At 38.2% G+C, this 26,433-nt stretch overlaps 1 protein-coding gene across 1 annotated transcript in view; it reads left to right on the forward strand.

Annotated features, from left to right (window-relative positions):
- Positions 1–26,142, forward strand: part of DDX10 (DEAD-box helicase 10) — a 312,278-nt gene extending 286,136 nt beyond the window's left edge. Inside the window, exon 18 of the mRNA XM_086339093.1 lies at positions 25,462–26,142. Within this exon, the coding sequence (XP_086195219.1) occupies positions 25,462–25,639 (178 nt within the window). The 3' untranslated portion in view covers positions 25,640–26,142. The remainder of the gene's footprint in view (positions 1–25,461) is intronic.
- Positions 26,143–26,433: the final 291 nt, after the last annotated feature.

Consider the following 26,433-nt stretch of genomic DNA (forward strand, 5'->3'; position numbering starts at 1 on the left):
TCTTTCTAAGTTCCATATATATGCGTTAGTATACTGTATTGGTGTTTTTCTTTCTGGCTTACTTCACTCTGTATAATAGGCTCCAGTTTCATCCACCTCATTAGAACTGACTCAAATGTATTCTTTTTAATGGCTGAGTAATACTCCATTGTGTATATGTACCACAGCTTTCTTATCCATTCATCTGCTGATGGACATCTAGGTTGCTTCCATGTCCTGGCTATTATAAACAGTGCTGTGATGAACATTGGGGTACACGTGTCTCTTTCAATTCTCCAGTGAGTTTTGATACAGATTTTTTATACTTTTTGAGGACATAAGACCTCAAATATTGCTTGCAATTATCTTTGTATTTATAAATGATTTTTCATTTTTTTTATCTTCAAAATAGTTCATAGAGTAGAGTTATACTGCTTTCATAATAAACGTTTTGACAAGCTTCTATATGTGATGCTAAGAGCTGCAGAAAGAACTTTTTGCTTTATTTAAATCACATCCTGATTGCTTAAGAGTTAAAAATATCTTCTTGATCTGTAATCTCTGGCTTCTTGTCACATTTCCTCCATGCGTTCTTTCAACTGAGAATTTTTTTTGTACCTATCCTGTGCCAGGCATAGTGCAGGTACAGAGGATAAAACATTAAGCAAGAAAAATACTTTCCGAGCTTTGACAGACCTTTTAGTTTAGTGACGGTTACAGATGGATAAACAAGCAATTACAAACCAGCATGTTAGTTAAGTACTGTGATTTGTGCACTGGCAGAGGTGATGGGGAGAGGAGTAGGTAAGCCTGAAAATGATGTGCCTAAGTCTTGGGCTTGGCAAACTAGAAATAGCTTCCTGAAGGGCGTGATGGCTCAGCTAAACCTGAATTGAGTTTGTTATAAGAGAGCAGGGAGAAGGGTAAATTGCCTTATAAAGAAAGCTGAGCACAGAAGAATTAATACTTTTGAACTGCGGTGTTGGAGAAGACTCTTGAGAGTCTCTTGGACTGCAAGGAGATCCAACCAGTCCATCCTAAAGGAGATCAGTCCTAGGTGTTCATTGGAAGGACTGATGTTGAAACTGAAACTCCAGTACTTTGGCCACCTGATACAAAGAGCTGACTCTTTTGAAAAGACCCTGATGCGGGGTAAGATTGAGAGCGAGAGGAGAAGGGAACGACAGAGGGTGAGATGGTTGGATGGCATCACTGACTTAATGGACATGAGTTTGGGTAAACTCCAGGAATTGGTGATGGACAGGGAGGCCTGGCGTGCTGCAGTCCATGGGGTCGCAAAGAGCTGGACACGACTGAGTGACTGAACCGAATAGCCTTTGAAGTGAGACAAGTAACTTTAACCGTATTCCAGTTAAATTCTTCTGTTAATAAATGTGTTCCTTTTAGCTGTGCCTCACAAGCTGAGAGAAATTTGGTTCTGAACATGTAATGTAAGATTAATTTTTATATATCTTGTAGCATTCATCATGTTTGGTTTATGGCCATCTTCATGTGGATTGCTAATGATATGAAAATTTGTAAAGTATTGAATACTAAGGAAAAGAAGCAGCTGGATGTTCCAGATATTCATTATCCAGTCAAATTAAGTTTTTAATATTTATAATCTTAATATTTTTCAAACAAAAAAGGGAAAGTGAAAAAGTTTGTGATTAGACTGCACTGTGTCAATGTTTTCTTCACAGACCACAGTCTCTGGCTAAGGCAGATTGCTTTATATTGTTATGTGGTAGGGTATTTGGTAGATTATTTTAGGTGGTCTAAGATCTCTCACATGTGTAATTTGTAGTGAGACTGTTGGCATAATTTAGACATAAAAACCTTTGTATGGATTGATAACCTTTTCTTGTACAAGGTAAATTTTCACATCTAATATAATTAGCTATTCTTTTTGCTTAGTCTGACACAGCTCTAAATCAAAAGGCTGATCAAGGATTTTTGTCTTTTTTTTTTTTTTTCATTTGTTGGGGGTTTTGTTTTGTTTTAAAAATCTGTTTTATGCTAGTTTTCTGTTTCTGAGTGAACTTGCCCATCTTTAAAAGTTATCTCTTACTTGAAGGAGATGCACTACTTTAATCTATATGGTTTCTCTTAGTGTTGTTCTGTGATAACTCTTAAATAAATTTTGCCCAGCAAATACCCTTCTAAGACTTTACAGTCAGCTTTCTTTATATGTGGGAGACTTTTTTACCAGGAAAAGAAATATGTATACATCAAAGATAAATTTGGGGAGAAGGAAAATTCCCAGAAAGCATTTTCCTTTCTAAACTGGTTTTATTTGGGGCTGGGTGTTGCACATTATGCATTTTATATAAATTGGTGGAATCATAAGTGCTAAATATAGGGGATGATTTTTGAAGGGATTTTTTTCTTACTCAGAGTCTAGGTGATTGTTAAATAGGACTGGCTATAGTTTTCACTTACTTGAACCACTATTCACTGGTGAATCTAGATGTGGGTGGTAGATATGGAAAGACGTTGGCTCAGCTTAATGATATTATTAATGACTTTATTATGTGACTGCCATTCTTTCCTTTTATTCTTTTTAACTTCAGGAGGTATATCCCTGATTCCAATATGCCTAGCAACTTTCAAGAGAAAATCTCAATCATCTCTTCTTTGTGAAATACAAAGTTCATGACCTATCAGATTTCATAGAGCTTTTATCATAACTTAGTGAGTTATGAATGATGAGTTAATTTACTTGACTTTCTTTAAATTTTATTCCTTTTGTCTTTCTCCCTTTTGCCACTGCCCTGAAACAAAAACATATCCTGTTGTGATGTAAAGCATAAATGGAGAAACTTCCAAGGCAGATTGTTGGGATAGCAGGGAGGCAGGGAGTAAGCAGGGTGTAGCGGGTGAGAAGGCAGTATTTTTTTGTCTTCAGACTCTTAAGGGAAAGGTTGATACCCACTGAGGAAGGGAAGGTATTATTTTCTTGGATTAGAGTTGGGAAAGGGAAGACATATTTTAAGAAATACAGTATTTAAGAAGCTCCTAGTTTGACCTTACTTGTTCCTACAATTATTGAGCAGAAGCATGAAAATGAAAGTCGCTCAGCTGTGTCCGACTCTTTGTTACCCCATGGACTATACAGTCCATGAAATTCTCCAGACCAGAATACTGGAGTGGGTAGCCATTCCCTTCTCCAGGGGATCTTCCCAACCCAGTGGTTGAACCCAGGTCTCCCGCATTGCAAGCAGATTCTTTACCAGCTAAGCCACCAGGGCAGCCCAAAGCTAGAAACAGTGCAGTAAATAAAACTCTCAGGTTTTAACCCTATGTGTTCTACTCCTCTGTCATTTAGCCACCACTGAATAACTGTTACTCAATGGCAGAGGTAGGTTTGCCATGTTTCAGAAGTGCAGGATCTCTAAGAAGTTGGGTGAATGGCTGAGGATGCCATGAGACCAGAATGAACCATCTCTTAAGGGTGATGAAACACCTCTAAGGGTTCTCTTGATTTCTGCCCTGATGATGTTGCATGGCAACTTTGCTTTCACTGAAAAGACTGTTGAAAATGACACTTTCTTAGGACCATCCTTGAGAGTGATGTCACCCTTTTTTTCATTTCACAGTGCTTCATGTAGAATACATTAATGTCAACGACTATATTACATCATTTTCCTTATCCATTCCTCTTTTAGAATTTTAGGTTGTATCCATTTTTACTTTTTTGATTCTTGTTATTTGGTTTTGTTTTGTTTTTGCTATTGTAAGTAATTCTTTAATGGATAACTTTGTTGAACATTGGGTTTTCTGTCTCTTAAAATCATTTGAAGGACTAATGAAGAGTAAGATGAAAGTGTAAAACTTAATTTCGCCAGATAGTTAGAACACTGGGGACATGATTGGGTAGATGATGATCATGAATATTAAAAACTAATCAGTGAAAGTAGTTTGAGGAGAAAAGCTAATGTGTTTTTGGGGAGCAGAAATGTTGTACATACAGATTAGTAGCAAGATAAATCCATAATATAAACTGAACTCTTGTGAATGTTTAAACTTTTTAATCTGGGAGAAGAGAAATCATTATGTATGTCTTCTAAATTCCAACAGAGCAGAGCTTCTTAACCTGGACTTGATGGATGAACTTTAGGGGAATCTCAAACATGTTTATTGTGAGATGGGGGAGCCAAACTTTTTGCCCATCTCAAATGATGTTGTGTGTTTTTTAGAAGGAAACATGTACATGTGATTGCAATCCCCTGCCTGCTGTTGCCCTCTCACAATCCCCAACCTTTTCTGATTATTAGAATTCTGATCTAAGAGGTTATCTTCTGCTCTTACAGTTATATTTGTAGTGAATGCTGAGCCAATCAATATTTTCTTTGACTAAATTGTTTTTGCAAATCTGTTTCTAGTACCAAGCAGCTAGAAAAGAGACATCTTAAGGACATGATACATTTTCAGTTCCATTTCTATATGTGGAAGCCTTCACCATCAGAAGGAAGCTGGGCAGATTTTATGGAATGTACTGAAGTAATTAATCTTCATTAGGATTGTTGCCATGGCCTTGTAAATGAAAATTTATGATAAGAGGAAAAGTCTGGCACTACATATTTGAATACCAGAATGCCAATATTTAAAGATAGGTATAAAGATTTCTGAGAATTTTTTAATGGTCCCAAGGTCATTTATTATTAGCTTAAAATTCTTTAAGAAGAAGTCCAAGCTGCATTTACTGATATGAATGCAAGAAGGAGAGTTTTATATAAATAAGAGCAAGTGAACATTCAGATGCTGAACTCTGGTAGCGTTCCACACACTGTTTGGCAGCATGTTGTAAAAGGACACCCACAGGTTTCTGTGTGAGTGAATTCTCCCTGTCCTCAGCTTCCTTGCAGCTAGATCAGTATGCAGTTTCACCTCATTTCTTGTGTGCGTTCCAAAAAAAGAGAAGAAAAGCACGAGGTTGAAAAGCTGTACAGAGACTGTAGTAGAAGGAGTGTGCTTTCTTCCATCAGCCACCTATCCTGGCTTTTGTCAGATATCTGAATAGGCTTGTATGGCAATGTTGATCCTCCATTTTATGATACCAACACATACCAACTTGCACAGCCCTAATTGTACATGAACCAATATAGCTGCCACAGAAGTTAGGAGCTCTAACATTCGGCATCATGATGCTTTCTGGCGGCACAATCTCTTCCAGTGTCAGACTTACAGAATCCCAAGTGATTATGGTTACCATTTTGTAGCTTAATTATTGGAACCGTTTGTCCCAGTGTCCTTGGAAGTGTAGGGATTATATTGTGTTTCTGTAAAACCCTAGTATACCAGGGAAGAAGCTGAAAGGTTTTCCCAACAGATCTTTCCTTCTTTGATGTTTTGGCCACAATCATATCAGACAGCACTTGGAATGTTCTTGAGGCTTGGAGTAGCAGTTCCAAGTTCAGGCCCTGTAGGCCAGGGAGTGTGGTTTCCAGATTACAGAGAATGTTCTCATCTCTTGTATTGGAGTTTACTTACACATCATTTATTTAAAGTATGCTCACATCACTTATTTAAAGTAAACTATTTAACAGTTAGTAGACTTTCTATCAGAGAACGCAATGTCACCCCACTCCAGTACTCTTGCCTGGAAAATCCCATGGATGGAGCAGCCTGGTAGGCTGCAGTCCATGGGGTCGCTAAGAGTCGGACACGACTGAGCGACTTCACTTTCACTTTTCACTTTCATGTATTTGAGAAGGAAATGGCAAAGCACTCCAGTGTTCTTGCCTGGAGAATCCCAGGGACGGGGGGGCCTGGAGGGCCGCCGTCTCTGGGGTCGCACAGAGTCGGACACGACTGAAGCGACGCAGCAGCAGCAGCAGCAGCAGCAGCAGCAGCAGACTTTCTATTCATGGCAAGTACTGATGATTACATTCTTCTTGTTGGAATGTCCCATCCCTTTCTACATCTGTTAAAACTATTGACTAAAGCTTCCTAAGGGCCAGAGGGAGAATTTTTTAAAATCAAGTCAAATAAGACATGTAGTTTCCTCTACATGAAAAAGTATTATATCAATGAATCAAACTCCTTCCTTCTGCTTTTAAGTATTAAAATATGTGGGAATTTAAACTATGTCTCTATGTCTGTTCCTCAAAGAATGGTCTCAGAAGCATCTGTATTACGGAAATAGTTGCTTTAGCAGGTCTAACATACGAATTACATGAGGTTTTATGAACCAGGCTTCCTGGGTAGCTCTAGTGGTAAAGAACCCACCTGCAGAAGACATAAGAGACACAGATTCAATCCCTGGGTTGGGAAGATCCCCTGGAGGAGGGCATGGCAACCCACTCCAGTATTCTTGCCCCTGGAGAATCCCATGAAAAGAGGAGCCAGGCAAGCTGCAGTCCAGTGGGTTGCAAAGAGTCGAACACAACTCGAGCAACTTAGCACGCATGCATGAACACTATGAACCAAGAAATGGAATGACTTTCCCACGGGCACCACTGCATATAGTTTGGAATATGGATGTACATTCCATATCCGAAACTTAGCAACATGCAGAGAAGTACGAGTTTTATGAAATTAAGTCTCTGTTAGAACAAAGGCAGGCTGTTTTGCCCTATGGAAAAATCGCAACTTCTGGAGTCAGGTAGACTGACCTAAGTTTGAATGTTCATTTCTTTTATAAGTTGTAGGCCATATCAAGTTATTTTACTTAATCTCTCTGACCTTCAGTTTTCTTCATCAATTGAATGATGATAATTCTTACCTTGCAAAGTAAGAGTATAAACTAAGAATATAAACCAGGAAGATATAAACTAAGAAGAAAGCAGAGTATGATATGTAATAGTCATTAATATAATCATTTTTAACTATAAAAACAAAACTATGGCAGGAGTTTTTAAATAAGTGTATACACTTATAAGAATAGGATATCTTCTGGGATATCAACTTTCTTCTTTCCTCCTCATCAAAATCTTTCATTAAGAAAAAAAAATCATTCATTACACCCCATAAACACAACGTGGCAGACCCTATTTTCACAACACTACAGAACTACCCTACAGACCAGTGCTGCATGATATAATGAAAATGATGTCATTAAAATATCCTATTCAGTGTATGGATGAAGAGTCTGTATTACCAGATTGGAATGTGGGAAATGTCTTTACTTGTCTATTTTTCTTCCTTAGTGTTTTCATTATTCAGGAATTAAACATACTGAAAGTTTACTAAGTACTTGGCATAGAGCAAGAGAAATATTAGATCCCAGTCCTCATAAAGCTTATATTCCAGTGAGTGAATGTAAAAAGAAGAGATGGTGATAAGGGCCATGAAAGTGATAAATGTAGGGTAATGAGAGAGGAATTGGGAGAGTTTGCTTTATATAAAGTGGTTAGGAATAACCTCTCTGAAGTGAAACATGAAGAATTATTGAAAGCCCTCTCTTTAGGAAAGAGGAAATCATTCATCCTAACATTCTAACCATGAATTGCTTGTACAGTTATTAAAATTTAAATATTTATCTTAAAAGCATCTCTATAATTATATGGCTGCCAGAGATTCCTTTTTTTCATTCCATCATCCTTCAACCATGTGTCTGTCCTGACTGTGAATCTAGTTGGTTTGATAGAGGGTGATGAGGATGAGAAGCAGCTGCTACTCTAGTCCACAGAGTGGCAGCTTATTGGAATGGTGTATACTAGCATGAAGTTTACAGGGACAGGAGAACTGAGCACACCAGTGGAAGACTCGGAACGGCTTAAGTTACGTGCTCATAACCTACGACGTGGATTATTAGTTAAAGCAGCATGTCATTCACTGAGGATAAGAGGAGAAAACTGGAATGTATTTTTATGTTTAAGTATTTAGGTTATAATGTGTTGATGGTGTATCAGCTCTTTCGAACTATGCAAATCTTCTTCTTATTAACTATGTACATATCATTTCTGTAGCAACCTTAGAACAGTAGAAATTGAATGAAAAGTGGAGTTCTTATATATCCCTTGCCCCTGTCCCCCACATCCTTTCCTGTTGTCAACAGAACTGAGCAGTTACATGTTACTTAGCCGTAAAAATGAATGAGTTACTGCCATTTGCAATAATGTCAGTAGACCTTGACATTGTCTAGAGAGTATTATGCTTAGTGAAATAAGTCAGAGAAAGACAGATACTGTATATGTCATCATTTATATACTGAGTCTAAAAAAGAAATGAATGTATATAGCAAAACAGAAATAGACTCACAAATAAATACAACGAACTAGTGGTTACCACTAGTAATTACCAGTGGGAAGAGGGGAGGTCAAGATAGGAGTATGGGATTAAGACATACTAACTACCAGGTATAATATAAAAAAGAAACGAGGATATATTATATAGCACATGGAAATATAGCCATTATTTTATAGTAAGTTTAAGTGGAGTACAAGCTGTGTACTGAATTACTGTGTTGTACACCTGAAACTAACATAATACTCTAAATCAACTGTTCTTCAATTAAAAAAGAGAGAAGATAGTTGGAGAAACTATAATATTTATAACGCATTTACTCTGCATTCAGTTCAGCTCAGTTCACTTCAGTTGCTCAATCGTATCCAACTCTTTGCGACCCCATGAACCACAGCACACCAGGCCTCCCTGTCCATCATCAGCTCCCGAAGTCCACCCAAACCCATGTCCATCGAGTCAGTGATGCCATCCAACCATCTCATCCTCTGTCATCCCCTTCTCCTCCTGCCTTCAATCTTTCCCAGCATCAGGGTCTTTTCCAATGAGTCAGCTCTTCACATGAGGTGGCCAAAATACTGGAGTTCCAGCTTCAACATCAGTCGCTCCAATAAACACCCAGGACTGATCTCCTTCAGAATGCACTGGTTGGATCTCCTTGCAGTCCAAGGGACTCTCAAGAGTCTGCTCCAGCACCACAGTTCAAAAGCATCAATTCTTTAGCACTCAGCTTTCTTCACAATCCAACTCTCACATCCATACATGACCACTGGAAAAACCATAGCCTTGACTACACGGACCTTTGTGACAAAGTAATATCTCTGCTTTTCAATAGGCTCTCTAGGTTGGTCATAACTTTCCTTCCAAGGAGTAAGCGTCTTTTAATTTCATGGCTGCAATCACCATTTGCAGTGATTTTGGAGCCCAGAAAAATAAAGTCAGGCACTGTTTCCACTGTTTCCACGTCTATTTGCCATGAAGTGATGGGACCAGTTACCATGGTCTTAATTTTCTGAATGTTGAGTTTTAAGTCAACTTTTTCACTCTCCTCTTTCACTTTTATCAAGAGGCTCTTTAGTTCTTTTTCACTTTCTGCCGTAAAGGTGGTGTCATCTGCATATCTGAGGTTATTGATATTCCTCCCGGCAATCTTGATTCCAGCTTGTGCTTCCTCCAGCCCAGAGTTTCTCATGATGTATTCTGCATATAAGTTAAATAAGCAGGGTGACAATATACAACCTTGACGTACTCCTTTTCCTATTTGGAACCAGTCTGTTGTTCCATGTCCAGTTCTAACTGTTGCTTCCTGACCTGCATATAGGTTTCTCAAGAGGCAGGTCAGGTGGTCTGATATTCCCATCTCTTTCAGAATTTTCCACAGTTGATTGTGATCCACACAGTCAAAGGCTTTGGCATAGTCAATAAAGCAGAAATAGATGTTTTTCTGGAACTCTCTTGCTTTTTCCATGATCCAGCGGATGTTGGCAATTTGATCTCTGGTTCCTCTGCCTTTTCTAAAACCAGCTTGAACATCTGGAAGTTCACAGTTCATGTATTGCTGAAGCCTGGCTTGGAGAATTTTAAGCATTACTTTACTAGCATGTGAGATGAGCGCAATTGTGTGGTAGTTTGAGCATTCTTTGGCATTGCCTTTCTTTGGGATTGGAATGAAAACTCACCTTTTCCAGTCCTGTGGCCACTGCTGTGTTTTCCAAATTTGCTGGCATATTGAGTGCAGCACTTTCACAGCATCATCTTTCAGGATTTGGAATAGCTCAACTGGAATTCCATCACCTCCACTAGCTTTGTTCATAGTGATGCTTCCTAAGGCACACTTGACTTCATATTCTAGGATGTCTGGCTCTAGGTGAGTGATCACACCATCGTGATCATCTTGGTCATGAAGATCTTTTTTGTACAGTTCTTCTGTGTATTCTTGCCACCTCTTCTTAATATCTTCTGCTTCTGTTAGGTCCATACCATTTCTGTCCTTTATCGAGCCCATCTTTGCATGAAATGTTCCTTTGGTATCTCTGATTTTCTTGAAGAGATCTCTAGTCTTTCCCATTCTGTTATTTTCCTCTATTTCTTTGCATTGATCACTGAGGAAGGCTTTCTTATCTCTTCTTGCTATTCTTTGGAACTCTGCATTCAGATGCTTATATCTTTCCTTTTCTCCTTTGCCTTTCACTTCCCTTCTTTTCACAGCTATTGGTAAGGCCTCCTCAGCCAACCATTTTGCTTTTTTGCATTTCTTTTTCTTGGGGATGGTCTTGATTCCTGTCTCCTGTACAATGTCACGAACCTCCATCCATAGTTCATCAGGCACTCTATCAGATTTAGTCCCTTAAATCTATTTCTCACTTCCACTGTATAGTCGTAAGGGATTTGATTTAGGTCATACCTGAATGGTCTAGTGGTTTTCTCCACTTTCTTCAATTTCAGTCTGAATTTGGCAATAAGGAGTTCACGATCCAAGCCACAGTCAGCTCCCGGTCTTGTTTTTGCTAACTGTATAGAGCTTCTCCATCTTTGGCTGCAAAGAATATAATCAATCTGATTTCGGTGTTGACCATCTGGTGATGTCCATGTGTAGAGTCTTCTCTTGTTTTGTTGGAAGAGGGTGTTTGCTATGACCAGTGGCAGAATTCTATTAGTCTTTGCCTTGCTTCATTCTGTACTCCAAGGCCAAATTTGCCTATTACTCCAGGTGTTTCTTGACTTCCTGCTTTTGCATTCCAGTCCTTATTTATCAATTATCTTCTATGAGATAGATATTAATCACAATTTACAAATTAGAAATTAACACTTCATGAAGTTAAACAGCTTTCCCAAGTTTTGGCATTTGTTGCATTTTAGTCAAGTCTGACTCCAAAGCCACTTTTTCCATACCAGATTTTTTATAAAACTGTCAAGTGACTGATTTAAAAAAGCAGACATTTCAACATTAAACATGCTAGAAGAAAAATATATTCTTTACATTATGAGATGTATACATCCCAGAGGAGTTACATGTCTTTTTCAAAGAAAATAAAAATTACTGTTTTTTCATTGAATCAAAATGGCAAGTTATACTCCTTCTCTAATGTTGATGTAGTATTTAATTCCTTACTCTGAGTCTGCAGTTATTGGATGCTTCTTCTTTCTAGTAGTATTTTCCCTATGCAGTTAACGTTTTACTTTTCACTGTAGCTTTGATCTTTGGATTTCTTTGGAATTAATGATATGCTACTTGAAAAAAAATACAGTCCAGATTTTAATGTCCGCTTATATACTGGCTGACACAGAAATTAAGAATGTGATTTTTAGAGATCATTCTACCTAACTTTATGTAATTGAGTGGGTTGGATATTTAGCAGTATAGAAGCTTAGCTTTGTGAGTTTATTCATCATTTATTTAAGAAGTACTTATTGAGTCTCTGGATACTAGGGAATGTGATTGCAAAGAATAAGACAGTTTTTTTCTTCAAGAAACTTGAGATCTGATGGGTGAACCATCTAAGTGGAGCATTTCCTAGGGTGTAGCTGAGGAGTGCATAGCCCTAGGGGGTCACCTAAGAGGGGGCACTTAACCTAGACTAGGATGGTCTGGGAGGCTTCCCAGGGTTGAGTCAGGAGAAGGAGGAGAATGAATGACAAATATGGGCAAAGCTTTCAAATTAAGATAGTGTCAGAGGTGCTAGGAAGACTTAGATGAATTTGAGAGAGATTAGTGAAGAAATGATCAATTAAATTAAAGATGCGAAGAAGTGGTTAAAGGATGACTTCTAGGCTTTTAGTAGGGGTATTACTGTTTGCTTGGAAGGAAAATATAGGAGAAAGAATATATTGGGGGGGAAACGGGTAGTAGTTAGGGACATGTTGCGTTTGCACACCTTTGAAAATACAGATAGATAGCCAAGATCCAGTTGAATATGCTGATCTGGTGGTTAGGAAGGAATTCTAGGCTAAAGATGCATATTTTATAAGTCAAAAGCACTGTGGAAGATAGTGAGTTATGGAATTTAGCCATAACATGACCGTAGGATTTTGAAAACATGGTTTATATGACTTTGAAAAGCATATGCAAAGTTGAAATTTAGAACACTGGGAACTTGTGCTATTAAAAACAAGGGGTTAGTCAGCAGACTGGAGCCTGTGTACCCACAAACCAGACTGAGTGCTGTGAGAGTTCTCCCAGGCATAAGGCTTTCCCCTGTGACTGTTGCAACTTGAATTAAAAGCAGAGTTTGTTGAAACCTTGCCTGCCTTCTTCATTGCAGTAATGATACTTTTCAGGACTTGAAGAACCTTCAAAAAGGTCATGATTTCTGTCTTTCAGATGAGTGGACATTTATTGAATGACTTCTTTTTATTAATTGGAGGAAAATTGCTTTACAATGTTGTGTTGGTTTCTGCCCTCCAACTACGTGAATCAGTCATAATTACCCATATATCCCCTCTCTTGAGCCTCCCTCCTCTCCCTGAATGACTTCTTTATTCAAATCATCTTCACAGATAAAGAAGACAAACAGCCCCAGACTACAAAAACCTAAAAATTTAGTAGACACAGGAAGAAATCTGTACAGAATTTACTGTAATACTATTCAGAATGAGTGCAATGAAAGAGGCACAGACAGTATGTAAAATGGAATTATGTGAAGGGAATCTTTGAGGAAAAGGTAGCATTTGAACTGGGCTTTGATAAGGAGGATTCAAATAGTTGTAAAACAGAAAAGGTAATTCCAAATGGAGATAAACGAAATTGAGAACCTAGAACATATTCAGGGAATAAAATGTAGTCCAGAGGAACAGAGTATATTAAAGAGGGGTAATGCAGAATAGGGTACAGAGGCAGGCAATACAAGAAGGCAGTCCCTGAAGTGTTGATGAAGAATTGCAAGAACCAAGGTGTATTTTACAAAGAGTCCTCTTTTAAGCATATGTTGGGTTGCCAGGAATGGGAGCACTGTTACATGGGAGACATAAAGGTTTCAGTTCAGTTCAGTCGCTCAGTCGTGTCCGACTCTTTGCGACCCCATGAATCGCAGCACACCAGGCCTCCCTGCCCATCACCAACTCCCAGAGTTCACTCAAAATCACGTCTGTCGAGTCGGTGATGCCATCCAGCCATCTCATCCTCTGTCGTCCCCTTCTCCTCCAGCCCCCAATCCCTCCCAGCATCAGAGTCTTTTCCAATGAGTCAGCTCTTCGCATGAGGTGGCCAAAGTACTGGAGTTTCAGCTTTAGCATCATTCCTTCCAAAGAACACCCAGGACTGATCTCCTTTAGAATGCACTGGTTGGATGTCTTTGCAGTCCAAGGGACTCTGAAGAGTCTGCTCCAACACCACAGTTCAAAAGCATCAATTCTTCGGCACTCAGCTTTCTTCACAATCCAACTCTCACATCCATACATGACCGCTGGGAAAACCATAGCCTTGACTAGACGAACCTTTGTTGGCAAAGTAATGTCTCTGCTTTTTAATATGCTATCTAGGTTGGTCATAACTTTTCTTCCAAGGAGTAACCATCTAAAGTATGATAATTCAACAAGAACCTGGATTTAAGAAAACTGGTTTTTAACCTTTTCCTTTTTTCTTAGGGCATAGTGGGCATGGAAATCATTATTAAATGGCTTTTTTTAAAAAGCTTAATATGTAAATCTGAAAAGTATAATCCGTGGAGCACAGTTCTCAAGTCTAGAACAGTGACTTCCAATGTTTTCATTTGCTTTCAACTCCTGTGGTCCCTCTGTTTTGAAAAATTTTTGTCTTTCAAGAAAGTTAACAAAAAGTTAATGTTTCACATTTGTTTTATTAACAAAGGCATAGTTTCCAGTCCTCCCAAGCTTGTAAGTATTCACAAAGCTCAGCTATTATTATTTCAGACAAAAGCAAAAAAATGTATACCTTAGTCTAGGGCATACAGTTGCAGGCATTTTGAAATGCTGAAAATAACCCATGACCCATCTATCACGACAAAAGAAATCTTACCTTTCCCCATACTTCTGTGGATCCAGAGACCCAGGTTGAAGCTTTTGTAGCACACTTATTTATGCTTTGAAGTATATAGAATTACAAAGAATAATTGTAATTCTTTGCTCAGAACTACATTTCCTTTCAAATCTGATTCTTCTTTTTTAATTGCAAAGAGTAATACAGGCTTGTTACAGAAAAACTGAGATACATATACCAGCAAAAAAGAATATTTTAAAAAATCTTCCCAAATCTTATTCAGTGCAAACATAAGTGCAGCCTTTTTAAACAAAGATAGATACTTATTCTGTATTGGTTTTGTAGCTGTTTTCAGTATCAATAAAGAAATTCCTGCAACATTTTAAAAATAGCTGCATAGTATTTCATTTCTAATTTTATAATTTACTTAACAAATTAATATCTTATGATTGGACCTATGGGTTTCTGACTTTCTGAAATTACAAGTAGCTTTGCTTAAATATCCTGTAACTAAATCTTTATACACAGCTCTAATTATTTCCTGGGGATAAATTCTTAGAAGAGAAATTGCTGGATGTGCATTCTTAAAAGGTGTTAGCATTTGCCCTCCAGAAAGGTTGTACTAATTTACATTCCCACCTAGCGGTTTGCATTCTAATTGGGAATTAAGATGCATACATGAAAAAAAAATCCCTTCAGTGTCAGGAAATAGTAATGCTAGGTGCAAAAAATGACTAGTGAACAATTAAAGTTATAGGAATTCAGAGGAAAATGATCACTTTTAATAGGGAGCTTAGGTGCCTTTGTGGATGATGATGGAATTGAAGATGGATCTTGAAACAGAGGAGGACCAAGAAGGAGGGAAGTGCTACAGGGGGCACAGAGGGGACTCGCAAGAATGTCTCTGATCTTCTGGGCAAGGGCCATGGATGAGAAGTGCCAGAAGGAGGGCTGACCCTACCACGTTAGCTCGTGTGTTTCTCCCTCTTCTGTTGCTCATAAGTGTAATTCAGACTCCACTCTTATTCTGGGTGACTAGGTAGCTACAAGCACCTGAAACCAGGAAATCAAACCTGTTGGAAAATCAGTTCAGTTTCTGGGAGAATTTGAGGTTTGAGTTCAGAGAATTTAGAAAGTAGGAAAGTTGTATTCCATTTAAAACTTGGTTATTAATATGTTTATTAAAATGTTAAAATAGAATTCACATCCCAATGTTAAATTTTTTTTTCTTAATTATTAGCAATGAATAGATTGGCTCAAATGCTCCCTGTGGGTATCATGACAAGCTTTTGTGTAAACATTTTCACTAAAAAGTCATTGAAGTGAAACTCTGTTATTGTTGGTTCAGATTACATATTACAGCATGATACTTGTGTGTGTGTATGTGTTGTTGTTTGATAGGTTCTTTAAGTCATATACCTGACTTACATAGCAGTAAATCACATCGCTCATTGAATCTGTTAATTAGAGTATTAAAAGATAAGTAGCTCTGATTCTTTTGCTTTTGTAGTTTTACAGAAATAGTGGGGCTTTTAATGCTCAGCCATCCTTTTGCTTTTTAAGGCATATTTTATCAACCTAGTATGTTGTACTCTTAATGTTGAACAGTAATATGGTCCTTCTTGACACTTAACACAATACATTTGAAGAATATGGAGAGAGTTTGGCACTCTAACTCCCACAGAAATACTAACATAAAAATGAAATGCAGAGTTCAGCCTCAGATTTCCAGCCCTGTTTTGCAGCCACTACCCAGTTTTCATTTCATACTGTGAGCCTCCTTACAGCCTTTGGTCCCCTGTACTTTACAGCAGGTTCCCACTAGCTATCTGTTTTACAAATGGTAGTGTTCATGTGTCAGTCCTAATCTCCCAATTTGTCCCTCCATCCCCTTCCTCCACTGTGTCCACACGTCTGTTCCCTAGGTCTGCATCTGTATTCTTGCCCTGGAGCTAGGTTTATCTGTACCATGTTTCTAGATACCACATATATATGTTAATATATGATACTTGTTTTTCTCTTTCTGACTTACTTCACTCTGTATGACATGCTCTAGGTCCATCTACTCTCTACAAATGACCAAGTTTCTTTCCTTTTTATGACAGAATAATGTTCTGTTGTTCATATGTGCCACATCTTCCTTCATCTGCTGTTGGACATTTAAGTGGCTTCCATGTCCTGGCTATTGAAAATAATGCTGCAGTGAGCATTGGGGTGCATCGTTTTGAATTATAGTTTTCTCAGGGTATATGCCCAGTAGTGGCCTTGCTGGGTCATATGGTAGTTCTGTCGTTCGTTTTTTAAGGACCCTCCATACTGTTCTCCACAGTGGCTGTATCAGTTTACATTGCCACCGGTAGTGCGGGAGGGCTCCCTTCTCTCCACTCGTCTCCAGCATGTACTGTTGGTAGATTTGTTTTGATAATGACCGTTCTGACTGGTGTAAGGTGATAGCTCCTTGTAATCTTGATTTGCCTTTCTCTGATAATTAGTGATGTTGAACATTGTTTCCTGTGCCTCTTGGCCATCTGAATGTCTTTTTTGGAGAGATGTCTGTTTAAATCTTGCATCCATTTTAAAAAAAATTTTTAATTGAGCTCCATGAGCTGTTTGTATATTTTGGAGATTGATTCTTTGTCCAGTGCTTCATTTGCAAATATTTTCTTCCATTCTGAGAGTTGTCTTTTCATCTTGTTTATGGTTTCCTTTGCTGTACCAAAGCTTCTAATTTTAATTAAGTCCCATTTGTTTATTTTTGTTTTTATTATCGTTACTCTAGGAGATGGGTCAAAAAAGATCTTGCTGTAGTTTATATCAAAGAGTGTTTTTCCTGTTTTCCTCTAAGAATTTTATAGTTTCTGACCTTATATTCAGCTCTTTAATCCATTTTGAATTTATTTTTGTGTATGGTGTTAGATGGTGTTCTAATTTCGTTCTTTTGCATATGGCTGTCCAGTTTTCCCAGCACCACTTATTGAAGAGGCTGTCTTTTCTCCATTGCATATTCTTGTCTGCTTTGTCACAGATTATTAGGTGCCCATAAGTGCCTGGGTTTATCTCTGGGCTTTCTATCCTGTGTCATTGATCTCCATTTCTGTGTTTGTACTAGTACCCTACTGTCTTGGTTACTGCAGCCATGTAGTATAGTGTAAAGCCATGGAGCTTGATTCTTCCAACTCCATTTTTCTTTCTTATGATTGTTTTGGCTATTTGGGATCTTTTGTGTTTCCATATAAATTAATAAGATTTTTTTGTAGTAATTATGGGAAGAATGCCATATTCCTCCGTCTGTGTAATCTTTGATTTCTTTCATCAGCATCTTTTAATTTTCTGAATATGTCCTTTGCTTCCTTAGGTACGTTTATTCCTCAGTATTTTATTCTTTCTGATGCAATGATAATGGGATAATTTCCTTGATTTCTATTTCTGATCTTTCATTGTTAGCATATAAGAGATGACTTTGTATTAACTTTGTATCCTTAAGCTTCACAAAATTCACTGATGAACTCTAGTGGTTTTCTGGTGACATCTTTAGGATTTTCTCTGTGTGGTGGTATCTCATCTGCAAACAGTGACAGTATTACTTCTTTTCCAATTTGGATTTCTTTTATTTCACTTTCTTCTCTGATTGCTGTGGCTAGAACTTCTAAATCTATGTTGAAAAATATTGCCAAGAGTAGACATCCTTGTCTTGTTCCTGATCTTAGAGGAAATGCTTTCCATTTTTAACCTTTGAGAATGATATTTACTGTGGGTTTGTCATATATGGCTTTCATTATGTTGAGGTAGGTTCCCTCTATGGCCAATTTCTGGAGCATTGATTTTTTTGTTTGTTTTTTTAATCAATGCGTGTTGAATTTTGTCAAATTTTGTCAATTTCCTGCATATATTGAGATGATATGGTTTTTACCTTTTAGTTTGTTGATGTGGTGTGTCACACTGATTGATTTGTGGACCTTGGGAAATCCTTGCATCCCTGTGATAGATCCCACTTGATCATGGCATATGATCCTTTTAATGGGTTGTTGGATTCAGTGTGCTAGTATTTTCTCGCGGAGAAGGCAATGGCACCCCACTCCAGTACTCTCGCCTGGAAAATCCCAGGGATGGAGGAGCCTGTTGGGCTACGGTCCATGGGGTCGCTAAGAGTCGGACACGACTGAGCAACTTCACTTTCACTTTTCACTTTTATGCATTGGAGAAGGAAATGGCAACCCACTCCAGTATTCTTGCCTGGAGAATCCCAGGGACAGGGGAGCCTGGTGGGCTGCCGTCTTTGGGGTCGCACAGAGTCAGACACGACTGAAGCGACTTAGCAGTATTTTCTTGGGGATTTTTGCATCTTTGTTCATTAGTCATGAAGTGAAATGACGTGAAAGTTGCTCAGTCATGTCCGACTCTGTGCAACCCCATGGACAGTCCATGGAATTCTCTAGGCCAGAATACTAGAGTGGGTAGCCGTTCCCTTCTCCAGGGTATCTTCCCAACCCAGGGATCAAACCCAGGTCTCCCACATTGTAGGCAGATTCTTTACCAACTGAGCCACCAGGGAATCCCTCATCAGTCATACTGGCCTGTAATTTTCTTTTTTTGTGATATCTTTGTCAGGTTTTAATATCAGGGTGATGATGGCTTCATAGAATGAGCTTGGGAGTGTTTTTCCCTCTACAATTTTGTGTAAGAGTTTCAGGAAGGTAGATGTTAAATAGAATTTGCCTGTGAAGACATGTGGTCCAGGAGTTAGTTTGTTGAAAGATTTTTAATTACAGTTTCAGTTTCAGTACTTGTGACTGGTCTGGTCATGTTTTAATTTCTTCCTAGTTCAGTCCTGGAAGGTTGTACCTTTCTAAGAATTTGTCCATTTCTTTTAGGTTGTCCGTTCTACTGGCTAATAGTTGCTTGTGGTCATCTCTTACAATCCTTTGTATTTCTGTGGTGTCCCTTGTAACTTATCTTTCATTTCTAATTTTATTGATTTGAGTCCTCTCCCTTTTTTCCTTGATGAATCTGAATAAAGATTAATCCATTTTCTTTTTCTTCTCAAAGAACCAGATTATAGTTTCATTTGAAGTGAGAAGTGTTAGTCACTCAGTTGTTTCATTAATCTTTGCTATTGTTTTCTTCGTCTCTGTTTCTCCTCTGATCTTTATGATTTCTTTCCCTCTACTGACTTTGGGTTTTGTTTGTTCTTCTTTCTCTAGTTGCTTTAGGTGTGAGGTTAGGTTGTTTATTTGAGACTTTTGCTGTTTCTTCAGATAAGGCTGTATTGCTATAAACCTCCCTCTGACAACTGCTTTTTCTGCATGCCATACATTTTGGATTGTCCTATTTTCATTGTTATTTGTCTCTAGTTATTTTTTATTTCCTCATTGATTTCTTCTGTGATCCAGTGATATTTAATAACATATTGTTTAGCCTCCACATGTTTGTGTTTTTTACAATATTTTTTTCCTGTAATTGATTTGTAATCTCATAGTGTTGTGGTTGGAAAAGATATTTGATATGATTTCAATTTTCTTAAATTTACTGAGGCTTCATTTGTGACCCAAGATGTGGTCTGTCCGAGAGAACGTTCTGTGTTCTGTGTGCACTTCAGAAGAAAGTATATTTTGTTGCTTTCTGGGGTATTTTTTGATTTGCCTGCTTTCTTCTTTGACCGATTGGTTGTTCAGGACAGTGTTGTTTAATTTCCACATATTGTGAATTTTTCAGTTTTCTTATAATTTCTAGTTTCATACCATTGTGGTTGGTAAAAATATTTGATATGATTTCAGTCTCCTTAAATTACTTAGATTTGTTTTGTGGCTTATCTATCTTCAAGAATGTTCTGAGCATGCTTGAGAAAAATGTGTATTCTGCTGCTGTTAGGCAGAATGTCCTTTATCTGTCTATTAAATCCCTTTGATCTAAAGTGTAGTTCTAATCCAGCGTGTCCCTTTTAATTTTTTGTCTGGATGATCTAGCCGTTATTGAAAGTGGTATACTGAAGTTCCCTTCACTTGCTGTATTGTTGTCTATTTCTGTCTTCACATCTATTAGTATTTGATACATTGTGGTCCTCCAATGTTTGGTGTATGTGTATTTATTGTTGTTATATCCTCTTAATGATTTGATCTCTTTGTCACTGCATAATGATCTTGTTTGTCTCTTGTTACCATTTTTAGCTTAAAGTATATTCAATCTGATGAAAGTTTAGTACATCAGTTCCCTTTTGGTTTCTAGGAATATCTTTTTCCAGCGTTTCATCTTGAGAGTATATGTTCTTAAAGCTGAATTGAGTTTCTCGTAAGCAGCATGTCAAAGTGAAGTCGCTCAGTCCTGTCGACTCTTTGCGCATATAGTTGGGTGTTGTCCATCCACACACTCTATGCCTTTTCATTGGAGAATTTAGTCCATTTACATTTTGAATAAGATTGATATGTAAGGAATTACTAATGCCATTGTATTGTTTTCTGGCTGTTTTGTTGTTCTCTTGTTCTTTTTTTCCTCTCTCTTGCTACATTATTTGTAAATTGATGATTTCTTGTAGTGGTATGCTTTGATTCCCTTCTCTTTATCTTTTGTGAATGTGCTATAGATTTTTGCTTTGTGGTTCCTATGAAGCTTACATAAGTCATCATATAGATATAACAGTCTGTTTCACACTAATAATAGCCTATTTCAATCATATCAAGTATTTCTACCCATTTATCCCCTCTTTTTATGCTTTTGATGTCACAGTTATATATCACCTTTTATCTTGTGTATTTATTAACCAGTACATAGCTATAGTAATTCTTAATATTCTTGTCCTTTAACCAATATATGAAAGATGCATGTTAAACACACCACCATATTGCAATAGTATGTTTACTGGTGTGTTGGATATTTTCATGTACTAATTAATGTTCTCTGATTTAACTTGAACTTCTTTCATCTTTTTTTTTTTTTTAAATATGACAGGTCTAGTGGTGATGGATTCCTTCAGCTTTTATTTGTCTGGGATAGACTTTATCTTGCCTTCATTTCTGAAGGACAGTTTTACCAGTTGGAGTACAGTTAGTTTTTTGTATCTATGGGTTCCACATTCAACCAAGTGTGAATCAAAAGTACATAAGGAGAAAGATTCCAGAAAGTTCCAAAACTTAAGTTTGCCATGCACCAGCAACATTTAAATAGCATTTACATTGTATTGAGTGTTAAAAGTAGTGTAGGAATGATTTAAAGCATATGGGAGGATGTGAGTAGTTTATATGCCAATAAATCCTACACCATTTTATATAAGTACTTGAGTATATGCAGATTTTGGTAACCTGAGAGGGGAAGGGAGGAGAGTTCTGAAACTAATTTCCCACAAATTCTGAAGAATGTCTGTATTTTTGGTTGGCAACTTTTTTCTTTTCAATACTTTTGATGTATCTGCATTGAGCTTCCTTAAAACAGCTATTTTGAATTCTTTATCCAGCAAATCGTAGAACTTTATCTCTTTGCGATTGTTTCTTAGAAGATTATTTTGATCCTTTTGGTGGTGTCGTGTTTCCTTAATTTTTCACGTTTCAAGTTTTGTGTTGCTGTCCTCACATTTGCAATAGCAGTCGTCTCCTCCAGTCTTTACTAACTGCCTTCAGGAGAGAAATACCTCTGTCAGCCTTTCTAGGGATTCTGAGGCTTTCTCAGGCTTTCCTTACGTATGCCTGCTCTGTGCTTCTTGCTCTCTTTTAAGGCAGAATTATTAAGCTTGTGTCCCTTCTCTTGATCCTGCAATGCACGAGGTTGAATACTGATAGCTTCCCTTTTGTTTTCCCATGGGTGATCCTAAAGCTGAAGTTTGTGGCCTATCCCTGACCCACAGATTTGGTTCATGCTCATTAGCTATCTGCCAAAGCTCACTCTCACCACTAGCCTCAGGAGCACTTGCAGGGAGCTGGACACAGGCAGGACAGGGGTGAGGTTGGGTGAGGCCCATGGAGCTCTGGGGGTGCCCATGGGCCAGTTGGAGAGATCTACTTGCAAGGCATCTCCAGCACTTCATGGGCAGGCATCTGGGTGGAATTCAAGATGTAGGTGGTAGGATTCATGTCCTTTTAACTCCCTCTGAGAGTCCTATCTACCTAGCCTGTCTTCCCACCACCCTGTGGAGCTCATGATTTAGTTCTCTGGATAGGGTGAGAGAGAAATGGGAAAGAAGTTTCACACAGTTGGGGAGGTCAAGCACTCACTCACGTGCTCTCACTTACCTTCATGGGAAAAATCACAGGCCAAGATCTCTCTTGGCCCTGAACTATGCCACCTTTGGGGAGGATTGGTGTGAATAAAATCAAGCTGTTTCATTTACCCTCTCCAGTGTGTCCAAACTCTCATTTTTTTGCTCCATTGGTATGCTGAAACTTCTCCACAGGAGACCCAGACTTAAATAAAGCCTCACTTGTCTGTGGCTGATTGTCTCAGACTGCCAACAAGTTATTCCACAGCCAAGAAGGCCTAGAACTGTGGTTTGTGGTCCACTGCAGGGTTCACAGCTGAGATTGAGGTCCTTATGCCTCTTACTCACACGTGATTGGTTGAGACTCCTCTAGGGTCTTTTGGTGTATAGTGCTAGATCCTGCAGTATCCGCAAAGGCACTTTTGTCCATGGATGGATGCCAGATTGTTGTTGTTGGATGGGAACATGAGTAAGGATATCCCATTTAGCCATGTTGCTGACATCACCCTCTAGTACTGCACTGTTTAGAAGAGTCCTTTTCTGAAGATACCAAATTATGACCATGTTTTGACTAATATTTTCAGATTTATTGCATTATTCTCTTTTGGGGAAATGTTTTCTAGGTTCATAACATTATCCCCCTTTGGGGTAAGTTGTTGTTGTTGTTCAGTCACCCAGTCATGTTCAACTTTTTGTGACCCCATAGACGCAGCATGCCAGGCCTCCCTGTCTCTTACCACTCCCAAAGTTTGCCCAAATTCATGTACCTTGCATCAGTGATGCCATCCAGCCATGTCCTCCTCTGACTCCCTCTTCTCCTTCTGCCCTCAATCTTTTCCAGTATCAGGGACTTTTCTAGTGAGTCAGCTGTTCATATCAGATGACCAAAATATTGGAGCTTCAGCTTGAGCATTCAGGGTTGACTTCCCTTAAGATTGACTGGTTTGATCTCCTTGCTATCCAAGGGACTCTTCTCCAGCACCACAGTTTTAAAGGCATCAATTCTTTGGCGCTCTGCCTTCTTCCTGGTCCAGCTCTCAAAACTGTATGTGACCACTGGGAAGACCATGGCTTGACTATATGGACCTTTGTCATCAGAGTAATATCTCTGCTTTTCAACACACTATCTAGGTGTCATAGCTTTCCTGCCAAGAAGCAGTTGTCTTCTGATTTCATGACTGCAGGCATCATCCTTAGTGATTTTAGAACCCAAGAAGAGGAAATATGTCCCTACCTCCACCTTTTCCCCTCTATTTGCCATGAAGTAATGGGGCCAGATACCATCTTAGTTTTTTTAATGTTTAGTTTTAAGCCTTTCACTCTCTTCCTTCACCCTCATCAAGAGACTGTTTAGTTCCTCTTCACTTTCTGCCATTAGTATCATCCACATGGGTAACTTGCCTATAGAATATCTAAATTATTATTTAATAATTAATTTTTCATACCAATTGCAACTTACTTGCTATGGAAAGTAGTATAAAATATCTTTTTAAAATTTTAACTGGTCCACAAAGCAGCAAAGTTGCTAATTCTGAAAATATTTTCCATCTACATAAATTTTCCAAATTTTTTTTTTTTAATTTTCTGAACCAGCTGTTTCCTGTACAGAATATAATGTGAGGAGCACATTAACAAAGGATGCATAAGTAAAACCCACTAATTAGGCTGCTCTGAGATGCACTTGAGGTACAGGCAGAGCAAAATCAGTATTAACTTGTTCCAAATAAATCATGGTACTCTAGTCCAGTGGAATTGGTACCAAACTGGCCATACTCAAGAAGATCAGGACTCAGTACTTTTTCTTAAAGTCCTCTTTCTGCTAAGAAGAGCTTTCTTTTCTTTACTGGCTGGATTCTCATTATAAGGAACTCTTTCATGTTCATCTCTGTAGGTACCCACCCTTTTAAAATATGGTTATTTGTGGCTTTAAATAACCTCGTAGTGTTGTCAGTGTATCTTTCCTCCAATGGTGAGAGAGAATGGCTGCTGAGTCAGAGTACTGGGCATTTGTGGGAGGTGCATGGGAAAATTATTTACAGATTTCCTTCAAGCTGGTCAGAACTGGATATATTGATTAGGCACATTCACTTGATATCCCAGCTATCTTCTTAAGGTATAATAGAGTTGTTTGAAACTGGAGCAGTTTGTTGTCTTTTGGAATGCATCTTATGCTTGGAATATATTTTGGTTTCCATCATCTGGCTTTTGAATTTAGAGTCATTCAGATGTAAGTTTGAAGATCATGTGCATAATATGGGTTCAGTCATTTAACCTCTCTTAACCTCATTGTAGAATGAGGCCAGTGCTCCCCACACCAAGGATTTTCATGAAGATAAATGTTGTAGTCTATGTAAAGCATGTAGCGCAATGCCAGACCATTGGTAAGCCCTTAATAAACAGCTGCTACTGGCATAACTACCAGGTGGATTTTTAAATTTTGTTTTAAACTTGTGGCCAATAATTTGGTCATCTTTGAACATGATGATGGATAATGGTTTTCAGAATGCCTTGAGGATATTTTATTTTTTCTTCAGTTTTTCTTGTGTCAAGTGGTTTTTTCTACCTTCAGAAATTAGTTATATTTTTATGGTCTGTGTGTCAAGTGTGTGCAGAATACCACAGTAATGTTTATGTTTTCTTAAGACCATTTGTGAATCTTAGATACAGATTTAAATGGGGCAGAATTACTTTTTGTCTTAAGTAATTTTTAACTTAACATTTCTTGTTCTATTTTATTCATGATCCATGTATCACAAATTGATGCAACAGATATTACCTAAAGGATAAACTAACTTTAGATAGAGATGGTTTGATATGGCAGAACAAGCACAGATTGGAGCCAGTCTGGAGCCAGACTCTGGGCCAGTTGGTGTCCTCAAATTGTGGATGCTGTATCCAGAGCTCCTAGAATTATTGTGAGGATTAGATGAGACCCTGTGTACAATGTACCCTGCCCAGTGCCTGGTATATGATAGCCCTTTGCCCACATCTGTTAATGAATGAGAAGGGACTTATTTATGACACAGATAGCCTGATGTTATTATAGCTTCTTTCCTTCTTGAATAATAATACCACTTTGTCAAGTATCTGTTATTGGTAATTTTGTCCTATTTTTAACGTCTAATTTCATAATAATGTAGTTATTTATAACGGAAATCATTGGATTTGTTTCCACCAGTGATATCAAGAAGAAGCAGACAATGAGGAAAAGGAACAACAGTGAAGTAGAAGACACGGGACCAGCAAGTCGTGACCGAAAGAAAACCAAGTGGGAAACCTTAGAACCTTTGGATACAGGCCTGTCTTTAGCTGAGGACGAAGAGCTGGTGTTACATCTGCTCAAAAGTCAAAGCTAAATTGTTCCTGCTCTTGTCTTCTCCTTTAAATCTCTGATCATGATTATGTGGACAAGAAGTTGAAAAAAACAGTAGGTTTGGGGCACTTAAGTAACATGAGTCCCATGTCCAGAGGACCCATTCTTCAGACAGGAGTGATCACATCTCTAAGCCCCTTTCACAGGCCGTGCTTGAAGCATCCCAGAGGAAACTCACAGTAACAGTGGATTATAAAATTTGCTGATCCTGTTTTCCAGCATGTGCTCTGTTAGATTCTATCCATGGGTTCCTACATCTATCATTGGAAATGCTTCCTGTGTTTTACTGGCAAGTTCTGAAGACCTTGTTTCATTGTTAGTGGTTCCTGTCTTGCTTACCATACAGAAGTTTCTCTGTGATGTTAAACAAAATTGCTCACAATTTTGATATATTTAATATTTCTAAAGAGTATGACGGACCAACCCTGAGAAAAAAACGAATATTTTTGAATTGCCATGATCAATAATAAACATACTTCCTATAAAGTATTACTGTTTTCATTGTATCCAGAAATATGAGAGATTCTCAAGGGAAGGCTTTTAAGATTAAAATACTTGGCCAATTCCTGAAACAGTGAATTTTGTATATTCTTAAATTAGCCTTCCTAAAGATATCTTTTAACTTACACTTGCAGACTGGGTAGCCATTTATAAATAGAAGTCCTGAATCTGAAGACTTTGTTATCTAAAACCAGATCTGCTAGTGAGCACCTCGTATGCTTTAGGTCCTCTACAAGTGCCTTGTTGAGGATGCTCCACAGATCGCAGCCCAGAGCC

This window comes from Bos grunniens, chromosome 15 (genome assembly GCF_055505025.1).
Source record: "Bos grunniens cultivar Pamir isolate PY7600 chromosome 15, Bosgru_T2T1.0, whole genome shotgun sequence".
Taxonomy (NCBI): domain Eukaryota; kingdom Metazoa; phylum Chordata; class Mammalia; order Artiodactyla; family Bovidae; genus Bos; species Bos grunniens.